A 13,534-nucleotide genomic window follows, 5' to 3' on the forward strand; every position below is an offset into this window, starting at 1 on the left:
AAGCGCAACCCGCAGGTTTTTTTCCCCATCTCATCCTCTACACACTGTGGGTGTTTTAACTCTGCCTGTCCATCTTCGCTCTTAACATGCAGCAACACCTTTCACACACACCACAGACCATAACGCTCCCTGCCCTAAGCCCCTAACCGACCCACACCAATTTGATACAGATCAGGTTCTTCTGCACAACCACCTCAGCCAAGCTACGAGAAACGCTCGCGGCCTGAAGCAGCCAGGCTGCTAGCAGCAGTTCGAGTATATAAACGACGAGACACGACGGGCGACAGAACCAAGATGGCGCCCGCGGCGCTGCCCTAGAGGCCTCCGAGCGCGCATGCGCGGCGGGCGCTGTCCCTCCTCCCCGCCGCATGGCGGCGCAGCGCCGCCGCCCTCAGGCAGGGCCCCTTCCCCTCGGCGGACTACAGTACCCAGCATGCCCCGCGGGCCTGACCGGAAGGGCTGGCGCCGCGCGGCGGAAGCGGCGGGCTGGTGTTGCCATGAGGGGAGCGGGGCGCAGCGCTGCGCTGCTCGCCTGGGTCAGTGGCTCCCGCTCGGGCCCGCTCCCGCGCCGGGCCCTGCTGCCTCCGGCTCCTCGGAGAGGTGAGAGGCGCCGCAGGGCTGTGCTCGGCCCCTTGGCCCGCTGGCAGCCCCTCCAGCGGGCTGCGCTGGGCACTGCGCACAGGGTGGGCGGCTCCCCGTTCCTCCGCGGGATGAGGAGCCTGAGCGGCAGGAGGGGGCACAGGGCTGCCTGCTGCTTGGGGGAACCTCGGGGTCTGCTGAGGTACAGTGGGGGCCGCACAGTGCGTTTGGCGAGCTGGGATCTCTGCCTCAGCGCGGTCGTGAGGCCTGTCCCAGAGGCGGTGTGTGAGGGGGCACAGAATGCCTTTCCTGGGGCAGTTACAAGCCCGAGGGAAGGGCTGAGTTACATGGGTAAGAGCAGTCGGTTGAGTAGCATATGGGGACTGATAGGGAGTGATTGAGAGGTAGAAGCAAAGGGAGTTAGCCGAGGGGTGCAGGAAGGCATCACAAAATGGTGCTTCAGGTACGGTCTTTGAAAACATCAGTGAGATTTGAAAACAGCTTTGGGCCCAGTCGTGCATCCAGTCAAGAGTACAGGAGTGAAGCCATAGGGAAAGGAGGCAACCAAAAGCTTCATGCTCTAATAGCATCTTTTCTGAGAGAATGCAATATAGTTGTTCAGCCCAGCGAAAAAAAATCCACTAAAACATTTAGAGGACAAAGAGGTGTGTGTTTAAAAGCTGTTATGGCTCAGTGGAAAAAGAATGTTTAGTGTTGTTTTTAATTATTTGTACATAGCATTCAATGTTCATGCACGTAAATATTTTTCTTTCCTTTTAAATCTAGTACAGACATTGATTTGGATACTGTGTTGGATTTGGTTGTAGCCAGTTCTTAAGAGTAGATAAAAGGTAGCGCGTGAATTGATTTATCTAGTAGTGGCATAATATAATTTCCCTGTTGTTTAAATGATACAAAGCTTTTGAGTAAAGATCTAGATAAGATACAGAATAACATTTTGTTGGCAGGGAGCCAGGAGTGCAAAAAGTTTTGAGTAAGTGTGGATCTAGAAGGAATAGGGCCTTTCAGATAACAAAGAATCTGTCGAAATGGAATCTGTAACATGCAAGGCTCTGCAAAGATAAGATGAAGGGAAAAATCTCCTTGAAATGAAGTAGGAGAAGCAGTGAGACATCATGTGAGAAGGTACTCAATGTAATAAATATTGAGTAGATCTTTAATACCCACCTCTGAGGTATTGGGTGCAAACACTGTATAGCTTTGCTGCCCAGTTTCTTTCCTGGTGAACCAACAAATTCATTCAGACCAGCAGATTTGCATAGCTTTCTAAAAAAAAAATCTGTAGCTTTATCTTCAGACATGGCACTCTCCTTGCTGAAAAGGATAGAAGTGATAGAAGTAAGGCTGAGAGATTCTGTGAAGAACCAAATGAATGATGTTAGCTGCAACCAGCAGAAATTGGTAGCGTGTTAGAACTGCTGGTCTTTTAAAAGTAAGAAAATTATTGGGCGTTTCTCAAACATTAGAAAGCAATTGCTTATAGTGGTTTTATTTTTGTTGTATCAGGGTGCTTGTCTAGCACAGCTTCCTTGTTATATGAATACACTTAAGATCAATATACAAGTTCTAGCTGATATAAATTTCCTATGGAAAAGGGATTGGTGGTTTCTAACATGTGTTGTAACCAAGCAATCAAAAGGAACCAGCTTTTTGTTGCAAGATCCATGCAGCCTTGCTATGATGACAGAAATTGAAATTAGCTTATAGCATGATAAACTAATCAGGTTAAGTTTAGGCGCGTGTTGTCATTTCCAGGTTTTGCTGCCACGCTCATTAGGAAGTCATATGATGTCAGAAGAGTTGAAATCACTCCCCTGGAGCAGAGGAAAGTAACTTTTGATACCCATGCTTTAGTGCAGGATCTGGAAGCCCATGGTAAGTAATATTTGATAAATAATTCAAAGGAAAACTTCTAGTTTAAGTACTATTAAGTATGAGTGCTATCAGTTTTCCCAAGTACCAATACTTGATGTTATAAAATGTTTTGGCAGCCTCTTGAGGAGGCTGGTGAAGGCAAGGCAGCTGATGCTCTTTGATGCCTCTGTTGTTGAGCCCCATGCTGGCCAAAAAGGAATGTTGTGGTTTAATCCCGGCTGGCAGCTAAGCCCCACGCAACTGCTTGCTCACTCCCCCCATCCCAGCAGGTTGGGGGAGAGATCAGAAGTGTAACAGTCAGAAAACTCTTGGGCTGAGATAAAGACAGTTTAACGGGTGAAGCAAAAGCTGCGCACACAAGCAAAGCAACCCAAGGGATTCACCCACCGCTTCCCATGGGCAGGCAGGGGCTCAGCCATCCCCAGGGCAGCCGGGCTCCGTCACGTGCAACGGGGACTTGAGAAGACAAACGCCGTCACTCCCTGCGTCCCCCCCTTCCTCCTTCTTCCCCCAGCTCTATATGCTGAGCATGACGCCATATGGTATGGAACATCCCTTGGGTCAGGGGGGTCAGCTGTGCCGGCCGTGTCCCCTCCCCGCTCCTTGTGCCCCCCCAGCCCCCTCGCTGCTGGGGTGGGGTGAGGGGCAGCAAAGCCCATGGCTCGGTGTCAGCGCTGCTCGGCCACAGCTACAGCAGCCCTGCGTTATCAGCACTGCAGCACAAATCCAAAACAGAGCCCCATAGCAGGTGCTGTGAGTAAAATTAACTCTGCCCAGCCAAAACCACTGAATTCTGTAACCGTATAAATAACTGTTAATGTTAGATTTATTTGTAGCTGCCGGCAAGTTTATATAGTGTCTTCCAGCTGAGGAACGTAACACAGTTAAATGTAAATTAACAGTAACACTTAAAACTGTTTTCTAGCAAAAATGAAGCTTTAATAGAAGTTCCCTCTACTAGTCTGCTAATAATAAGATTTTTTTCTAACTACAGCTATTTGCAGCAGGGCAGTACTGTGATACATTCTTAATACTTGCACGTTTATTTTGTGAGTGTGAGGGCTGAAGTCAGGTTAAAGGTCCATCTAGCCCTGGGTTCTCTCTCCCAACAGGAGCTGTGAGTCGGTGCCTGCAGAGGAGTAGTAGAACAGGGCACATGTATGTGACTGGTCCAGTTGTTTTCACCCTGGAGGTGTTTTGAGCCAGGCATGAGTTTTAGTAACCTTCAGTGGAAATCTTTTCACAAGCTTATTCAGTCCCTGAACCGCTATAAACTGATTAGTACCCAGAACATCCTTTCTCATGGAGTTTCAGACATCCACTCCTTTTGTTTATGCAGAATTTGGTTTCTACAAGGTTAAGTTAATGCCCGCTCAGCTCCTTTGTGGAAAGAGGGAAATGAACATTTGATCTGTCATGTCACTCACGATTATGTAAACTTCTGTCATATTCCCCTGTCATTCTTTTCCAAACGGAAGAATCCTAGCATGTTGAACTTTTCCTTGGACAGTAGCTTTTCCATACTTCTCATCACTCATGATGCCCTTCTGTGAACCTTTTCCACTTCTATCACATCCTGTTTCAAAGGGGAGGGAACAGAGCTGCTGGCATTACTTGACAACTGAATGTCTTATGGATTTGAAGAGCAGCATAATGTTCCATCTGTTTTGTTCTCTGCTTCTTTTCTTAGGAATTCCTAAGGGTTTGGTTTGCTTTATTGATCCCCACTAAGCATTGAGCTGATATTTTGATCGGACTAGCAACTATCTTTTAAAATCCCAAAATCTTTCTCCTAAGTGACAGGTTAGGATTTCTTTTTACTACTTGGGTCTAATAATAATATGTTAGTAATTAGAAGACTCCTAATAGTCTACTAACAATGTTTATTTTTTTTCATGCATGTCAAGCTTATCAGTCTGTAGCTCCCTACATCTCTTCAATGCCAGGTTTTAAAAGCAGTTCCAGTATTTGCCATTTTCCAGTCCTTGGGTAACTAAGGTAGGCTGTGAAATGTTACTTGTCCCCAGGACTAATTCAGCTATTTCTTCTTCAAAGTTCCTTTAGAACTCATGGGGTGAAATCTGTCTGGTGCGGGCACACAGTGTTATTACTCAGTTTAATCTGTTCCATAACTTCTACAAATACTTTAGTACTACAGTGACAGGGCTCTTTAGGTAAAACCTATACATAATCACAAAAGCGAGAGGCATTTAATTTTTCTCAAACTTGCTGCAGATGGTTTTCAGGCTCCATTCTCTTGCATATATGAACTCCACATTTTTCAAAATTTGCATGCAACAAGGATGTTCCTGCTATAAAGGAAGAATAAAATGATGAATTGGCAAAAACCTTAGTAACCCTGAAAATTCAGAGGAACCGAAGCAGTATTATCACACCCCTTAGTGGCAGGAAACTGTCATAAAGCATGCATAGCTTTTCTAAGTAGTGTAAACCCATAGTGCAGCTTGACAATACCAGTATTTTAGAAGGGAGCAGTGGCATATTTCTCTAAGGGGTTTGCCTTTAAAGCATTTTCAACAAAATGTTAATTGATCCCACTTTGTAAAATGGGCCAATTGAAATACATGTCAGTGAGATGGCTGGAAATAAATCTTTAGGGCAGAAGCTCTCAGCACTAGATCAGGTACAGCTGGGGATGTTTTTCGCTATTCACTACACATCATCTTTAACACTTCCAAATGGCACCATGCTATGGATACAGTGTAGTTTTTATCACCAGAAAGCAAAACTCCCAGTTTGACTTCATTCTGCATGCAATGGATGCAGCAGTTTTAAAATCAGTTTTGTGTGTTTCCCTATCTGTGCAGAACGTTTTCAGTGTAAGCAGACTTACCTTTCAATTGTATTATTTTACAGGATACATGCTTTGTAGCTCGAAGTAAGTTAGATTTTTAACAGAATTTGTGGAAGTTCATTATAAATTTAAATTTTGCTGAATATTTTTTTATAAGCATGAACAGTTAAAGATTGTACAGAAATTTGGTCCTGGTGGCTGCATGCATAGAGTATTTCGGTATGTTAAAAGTTAACGTGCTTCGGATTTCTGCGTCATTAGGTCTGGTTTTTCTAGGTAAAAGTCACAGTGACTGGCTTCTCGCTGTCACTTTTCAGTAATTGTGTGACTTCCCATTTGCCACTGTAGTTAGGTACAGCACTTGGGTGTCCCAGTTTATTATGTACCTCTCGCTCTCCTCTTCTTTGAGCGTTCTAATACCGCCTTAACTTGGCATCCTTCAACTGTCTTCCAGGCTTTGGGAAGGAACAAGCGGAGACCATCGTATCAGCATTAATAACCCTGTCAAACGTCAGCTTAGACACAGTCTATAAGGATATGGTTACGCAGGCTCAGCAGGTAAAAAGTAATCTATGGTGTACATATACAGCGTTGTGTAATTATTAACAGCTCGTATTTGCATATTTAAATGACTAGAGAGCAACTCTACTATAGCACTAGAATCACTTCACTGAGATAGGTTTTCCTAAGTTTCAAGGTGGTGTTAAGAATAGTAGTATCTTAAACCTTCCATCTCACAGGAATGTTTTCCAAATGCAGCCAGCATATATAAATGTGATGCAGGGATGGCTTTACTGCTGAAAAGCTCTCAGGTGAGACCAAACTTTTAACTGTGCTTTACAGTGCTTGAGGGCAAAGAGAGGTTCGAGGAGGGGTTCCCGAGGGATAACAAGGCCACCTAAAATACCAGAAAACTGTTGGTGTTTTTATTGAACTTCAGTAACAATGTCAGCTCTCTTCGGAGGTACGCTGTATTTGTCCTATTTTTCTATTCATAAATTAAAACCTACCATTAAAACGATTTCACAGTTTTACTCTGCGTTTCAGTCACTAAAGCTACACCTGTAGTAAGAGCTAAATGCGGCTGGGGTGTGCGCACCACCACGCAGCTGTGCAAAGCCACCACGGTTTGATTTTGACCTCTGCCAGCTGTCGGTCTCCCTGAGCTGGGCACAATGTGGAAGTCCAAGGCCAGGAACTGTTCCCACCAGGTGGGGTGGACAGAGCCACCTTCATTTAGGAGGAAGAGGTTTTAGCCATCTGGGTGTCATCTGTGGTGGATCACGTGCCCAGGAGGACAGAAGGTGGGCTCCGAATGATGGAGCTGTTGGTGTAAGTCTGCGCTGGTCAGCTCAGCACCTCGGCCTGTGCTCGAGCAAAGCATTGAGGCGTCTCCTTCACTTAGACGTTCACGTTTGTGGACATATCTGGAGGCGGTGAGTCGGTTGAGTAGTGTGGCTGGTTTTCCTGCTGGTAATAGAGGTGGTGAGAAGTTTCCTTTTAACAAATTGCCAAAATAAAAATAACTTTACTTTTCCTTGTAGGCTAGACATCTGGGCCAGGATAATAAAGCTCTGATGCACAGTAATGGTTTTAATAATTACTCAGGAAGGCTGTGCAAGTTGAAATTACATGCCATTCTTCTTCAGTGAGTTAATGCAATTAGACATTCATTGCTATTTTATTTAAACTGCTGAGCCTTACTTCCAACAGATTTTTATCTTACTGGCATTTATTCTTAATAAAAGTTGTGTAACTTTTTTTCCCTATAAATCACAGAAGACAAGAACTTACGTCTTGTTTTTTATCAAACGGAAACCTTTCTTTTTGGAAATTCTAGTATGTGTAAAGAAAGTATCGCAGATATAATTTGCATGGAATTGCGTTAGGCAGAAACGCTGTTTTTTATAGTGTAGTCAGGATTGAAACTGAGTGTTTTAAGATGGGATGAAGCGAATCAGCTCCTCAGTGTAAATGCAACTGAAGTTTTCCCAGGAGTTGTAAAAACTTCATTGTGTTCAACAAAGCAGTCAGATGTCAGTGGTAGTTGGGTCAGGGCATATTTTAACAAATTTAGTTGAACATGGGATCCGAGAAATGGTGTTTGCTTGTAATCTGAAGGAGAGCTCCTCCTTTTGCTGGCTCTCAGCTTTAAAAGCAGAATCCCACAGAGATATGTCATTTTCCATGCTAAATAGTAGCGTCGCTTCCTTATGCGAACTGAAGGAGTATTGCTTTCAAGATTCTAAAATTTAAAGCTTCTTCCTGTCTTTTCTTAAGTTTTTTTTTACTCTGTAGTTTATAAATAGCAAATGAATTCTGAACTTGTTAGCCCAAACACCAGGAAGGCTTTTTTCGGTGCTGTTTAGTATCTGTCAGAGTTCAACACGGAGAGGACAGTGTGATACTTGTATCATTAAGTGTTTGGCTTTTAATGACTTTGCGGGCAAGAAATGGAAGTGTTACCTTAGCAACTGGGTTCAAACCAGCAATTACTGCTTGATGGGCTGTGAGCATTCTTTGGAAATGTAAGGCAATGAAGGATTAACCTGTAGTTTCAGGTCTATTTCATTTCACAGCTACTTGGGCTAACACATCTGGCTGCTTTGCTTAAATTCAGAGGTAGTGTATTAAAGCAACAGGAAAAGCACAAAGCCAAAACATCATCTTTCAAACCAATTGCGGCTATAAAGTTCTGTGGTTTTGTCACTTTCTTGTTGGAGGCTCTCCTTATTTTTGTGCTTTGCAGTAGCTAATTTCATGATTTCAGACCTAAATATCTTTACTGTACTTGCCAGAAAGTATGCAGCTTAATCAATGGCATGTTTTATTGTTTCTAAGGAAATAACTTTACAGCAAATAATGGCACATTTGGACTCCATTCGAAAAGATATGGTCATCCTGGAGAAAAGTGAATTTGCAAACTTGAGAGCAGAGAACGAGGTACTAATAAATATTGTTAATTAAGCAGCTAAATTGTAATATATGTTGGGTTATATCTGTCACATGTTTTTGTGGAACAAAATATGAAGGTAAAAGTAATTCTGGTTACTTTTTATCAGTTGAAGTGTTTGTAGGTTACAACTTCTGTGATCCCATAAAAATATACTTCACCTCATAAAACTCACTCAGTTCTTCTATAAACAAACAAAAAAAAATCTACGTGTCTTAAAATCATCTTCTGTAATTTTATTTAATGGTGATTCTGGTACAGTCTTGTCACCATTAACCATACAGTGCCGGGAGAGTAGTCAGATGTTTCTGTGCAACAATTTAATAAAACTGGTGATTGAGACATGTTTTGCTTTTGCTTGATAGCATTTTAGTATTTTCTTGCTGTCATTAGTCTCAGAATAACAAGGTCATCATCGTTACAATATAATCCCTTTATTTTCAGCAAAATTCCCAGCATATTATATATGGCTTTACAAACTGAACACACCAGTTAGGATATTTAATAAAGAACAAATTGCCCCACTGGGAGAAAAATAATGGAAGAATAATTGCATGCATGTGGTGGTAACACTTACATGACTGATTAACTTGGTCAGCAGTTTTCTGAATTTGTAAAATCATGATTTTTTTATTTTTTTTCTCCTCTGCACTCTAGAAAATGAAAATTGAATTAGATCAAGTTAAACAGCAGCTAATGGTAAGTAAACAGCAGGTACCTATGTGCTCCGGTTAGGGAGGGTAAATAGTTATTTTCATAATCTTTATTTGCTTTAAAGAATGAAACCGGTAAAATCCGAGCTGACAGCAAGCTAGACATAAACCTGGAAAGGAGCAGAGTGACGGATATGGTAAGCTGGTCTATGAAGACACCCTTATTAGTTCTGTGGCTTGTTTTCTGTTACTACAATTGTAATTTATCTTTTGTTGCAGTTTACAGATCAGGAGAGGAAACTGATGGAAGCAACTACAGAGTTTCATAAAAAAGTAAGTACTGAACAAAGCTCGTTTCATACTGAGCAGTTATGCATTGCATGTTAGTAACCCCCAAACTTTCGCCAAAGTTAGTAGGCTCTTGCATATGGTGAAGCAAAAGGCTGGGCTGTGTCATCATACCTGTTGTACGTGTCAATTGCCGATGCCTGGGAGATGCGCGCTGAACGCCGTTCAGGCAGGAGGAGGCACACGAGCCTTGTCTCTCGCTTCCCGGGTATCATATGTGCAGGCTGTCGGAGGCGGGATGCGCGCTGTCATGCCACCCTTCCCGGTGTTAACAGATGTGCTGACCAGCTGTAGGGGGGGGTTGGGGGTAGGGGGCCGGTGGTTCGGGTGTCTACAGCCAGACAAGGATTTCAAGGGCTGGAAGTTGTCAAACCTGCTAGTGGGTGCTGAATTGTAAGAGGCTGAAGATGGACCTGTCTCATCTTCAGCACCTCCTTCCTTTCCTGGATAGGGCTTGTGAATGCTTAAACCTTCCTTTTGCAAAAATGCAGGTTCAGTGTCTATGAATGCCTCCTTTAGGAGGCACTGGCGTATCGGAGACAAAAGTCCGTGTGATCCGAGTTTTTTCTGTCTCTTGCTTCAGTATTCTTCCTGGATTGTATTAAATGCTGTTCTGTATCTTCCAAGTTTTCTTACCAGTTATGTATTTTACTTCAGAGATAGATTGGAATATTGTTTCTTTCTTGTTGCTGGTAGAGTGGTATTTGTGTTTGGCTTTGCAAAGCTGAAAGAGCGAGAGATCATTGTCAAATATATGCTATCTTGTAATTTTTTCAGGATTCTAGTACCAACAGCGTCATCTCAGAAATCAGTAATAAAATCGACACTGAAATAGCTTCCTTAAAAACTCTCATGGAATCGAATAAGCTCGATACAATACGTTATTTGGCAGGTATGTGGTAGGCAAGGAGGTGAGTACCAGTATTGTATTTTGGGTGTATAAAATTTTATTCAAGAGTATGTGCTAAGTGAACTCAGACGGTCTGTTGTGCGGCAGCAGACAGCTGGGATGGCAGACTCACACCGCTTCCCACAACTGGAAGAAACGTGACAGGGAACACACAAGAGATGGGAGCGTGCAGACACTGCTGCAGTTGGACTAGGATTGTGCCCAGAACGTGGATTAGGACAAATATGGACGTGATTTTTAAGAAAAACAAAAACCCTGAATACCTTATCCGGTCTGACAGTACCTCCGCTTGCTGCAGGGCAGCCATTTCTGTGGCGGAGTTGGTACCGAAGTTCTCCCGAGGTTATTTAAGTTTCCCTGGCAGTTAGCTGCCATTCAGGACTAGTCTGAGCGTGACCAGTTCTGCCTCCGGTTCGGTCCTCCGCAGACACACAGTTTCAGTGTGGCAGTGCTTGTACTTCCCCTCTCAAGCAGAACACATACTCAGTCTGACTTGAGGTTGTCTCCTCAATATATACATAACCAGTGAGATTTTTTATTGTATCAAGCTGGAAAAAGAGAGTAACGCATTATATTTGGAAGTGAGAACAAGTTCGAAGGGAAACATAATTAGCTTTATTGTAACACCAACTGAAACAACAGTTTAACAAATCTGAAAGGCAACTCCTCGGGCTTCGGAGGTGCTGCCTGCATACCCTGCTGTAGCATCGGGTACGTGTATTGTTGGTGCATTGTCACTTTGTCCTGTGGGAAATTATTTTAATTATATCTGATGGAAGACCTGGTACAGCCATCTCTCCTGTAATACAGTTTCCAATAGATGGGTGACGACAGGGAAAGCTGCTGTAGCCTGTTGAGCTCTGTTATCCCGTGCGGTTACTCAGATGTGTCCCTGAAAACACAAGTCCTCAGGCTGCTGAATTCGACCTCCCATCCTGCCGCCTGGGCAGTGCTACTGTGCAGGGGGCTACATCAAAGACAAGTCATCATCTTCTAAAATTATTCTGTCACACCTGCAGCAATTCAGGAAGTTTAGGAGGCTCTACTCTAGAGCTGTTACCGTTCCTCCATCTGTTTGCAGTTAATTTCCTGTATGTAGAAGATGATACAATTGAGCATGCAGCTAATTATTTCCTTTTTTTTTTTTTTTAACAGCTTCCGTATTCACTTGCTTAGCAATAGCGCTGGGCTTTTACAGGTTTTGGAAATAGATCAAAATGGAATGGCTGCCTCGAATACAGATGGAGAAAAGGCCACCCAGGCAACACCAGTTTGACGATCATGTTTGCGCTGTAGATAACCTTGGACCCTTTTTGTTTTGATATTTTTACTGTGCACTAAAAATGTTTTCTGAATACACAACACTAAGGAGCAAAATAATTGTGGGGAGGAGTGGGCAAATGGTAATATTTTGTTGTCCCCTACTGAATACTGTATTTATTTCAAAGGACTTCTTATGCTCAATCAAAGTGTTTCCTAATGTGTTTTAGAATTAATTTTGTTTTCTTTGTGGAACACTCTTACTCTCAGCTCCTCTTCAAAATGGAATATTAAAGATCTGATATGCCTGTGAAATGGGAATACTGTTCCCAAGTTAGTATTCCCATACTGGGAATACTAATGCCAGATTCCTACAGATCTACTCAGATCCAAGTAAATTAATCTGTTTTTTTTATTTAGATATGAACGCACACTCCAAGGTCTTTATTAAAGAATCCTTTTTCTTGAGAACTGGTTTACATAAATTTAAAATCTCATGCAGAACTAAAATGTCTCCATAGATTTATTTTTTTAGTATCTCTTGCAATTTCCATAACCCCAGAGGTCAACAGAATGGGAGAACTTCTCTGTCTTTGTCATTCCAAGGGGAAATGCCTCCACTCTCAGCAACTGTGTATAGCCCTGGGACAGATAAGGGCTCTTAACTCCTCCCCTCAAGCAGTGCAGAGTATTTCCAATAAACCCTCACATATTTTCTGGGCATAGGATCTGGCTTGTAACATGGAAATACTCAGCATCTCAGTGGTGCCAGCGTGGTGGTGATCATCCTCCTCCCATCTCCACCCTCCTCCGGACTGTTCTGTAACCATGGGACACGCTGGCGCTGCCAACTTCTGGTGGTGGCCCCTTTGCCTTCTGCAAGGACTTCACAACTCCTGTTGCAGAGATGGGACATCACAGGTGGATGCCTTCCAAAACTGAAGCAGTCACATCTTGTTGAGTACAAAATGCATATGCCTGGTTTGATTCTTCTAACAAAATGATAATTTTAAGAAAAATCTTCTTGGATTAAACTTTTGAGTAGGTCCTTTATGGGTGAAAGAGAACGTAGTACTGATTAGTGGCAACTTTTTTTTATTGCAGTTTTATTCTGTTTGTAGTTGAACTTGCTGCTATCCTGCTAATTCTTATATTGTGTGTTAAATTATTTATCATCTTTGTTTAGGAAAATAAAATTAATTTCTTATTTGCTGTCTATCTGAGAGACATGAATAGAGATGACCAGGCTGTAAGTGTGGCTTTTACAACAGGCACGCTGCAGTGTGTTGGGAGCTATGGGTGCTGGCAGCCAGGATCTCAGCAGGCAGCCACCTGTGTCTGTCATAACTGTTCACGCACAGATCCGTCCTCTTGCAAGCTGTAACCATTCCTGAGGTTTTAAGAATCACAGAATTTAGATGGGGAAACACCTTCAAGACGAGGTCCAGCCATTAACCTAACACATCACATCTACATCTGGGGCTGGGGACTCAACCACCTCCCTGGGCAGCCTGTTCCAGTGCTTGACCACACTTTTAGTGAAAGAATTTTTTCCTGCTATCCAATCTAAACCTCCCCTGCTGCAACTTGCAGCCTTTTCCTCTTGTCCTGTCACTTGGGAGAAGAGACTGACCCCCACCTGCCTACAGCCTCCTGTCAGGCAGCTGTAGAGAGTGTTAAGGTTCCCCTCTCAGCCTCCTCCTCTCCAGGATAAACACCCCCAGTTCCCTCAGCCGCTCCTCATCAGACTTGGGTCTGTTGCTCTTTGGATGTGGAGTGACTGGTTGACCCTGTGCACTGTTCCTACATGAGAGTTCAGCACCAGGGGTGAGGTGGGAAATGGCTTATCTGCTGCATCTTCTCACCACTGCCATCCCACACACCGAAGTGGGCCCTGGAGACTAAATTTCTCCTCTTCAGCTCTAATACAAGGCCTCAGCTGTTGGTCAGCATGGCTCTCCCTCCGTCTGTGCACAAAAGCGCTGGAGGCAGGAGCTTTGAAATTCTCGGAGGTCGTTTCCTTCGGTAACTAAGGGGAGGACAGCTCAGCACTCAAACACTAAGAAAATTAGCCTTTCAGTGCACAGATTTGTTAGTGAAATGAAAACTCAAAATACTAC

General features: G+C 43.4%; 1 protein-coding gene across 2 annotated transcripts; it reads left to right on the top strand.

Moving 5' to 3' along the window:
• The first annotated feature begins 469 nt into the window (after window positions 1-469).
• On the top strand, window positions 470-12,630 carry CCDC90B (coiled-coil domain containing 90B). Of its 2 annotated transcripts, XM_056327256.1 has the most exons (9): window positions 470-600; window positions 2,356-2,475; window positions 5,745-5,848; window positions 8,132-8,233; window positions 8,901-8,942; window positions 9,022-9,093; window positions 9,176-9,229; window positions 10,022-10,136; window positions 11,310-12,630. In XM_056327256.1, exons 1-9 carry the CDS (start codon window positions 498-500, stop codon window positions 11,363-11,365), a joined length of 768 nt encoding a protein of 255 aa, XP_056183231.1. In that variant the 5' UTR covers window positions 470-497; the 3' UTR covers window positions 11,366-12,630. The 2 variants fall into 2 exon arrangements, with proteins under 2 accessions (XP_056183231.1, XP_056183232.1); XM_056327257.1 differs by lacking the exons at window positions 470-600; window positions 5,745-5,848 and having other exon boundaries at window positions 2,361-2,475.
• The last annotated feature ends 904 nt before the right edge of the window (window positions 12,631-13,534 follow it).

This window comes from Falco biarmicus, chromosome 2 (assembly GCF_023638135.1).
Source record: "Falco biarmicus isolate bFalBia1 chromosome 2, bFalBia1.pri, whole genome shotgun sequence".
NCBI classification, from domain to species: Eukaryota; Metazoa; Chordata; class Aves; order Falconiformes; family Falconidae; genus Falco; species Falco biarmicus.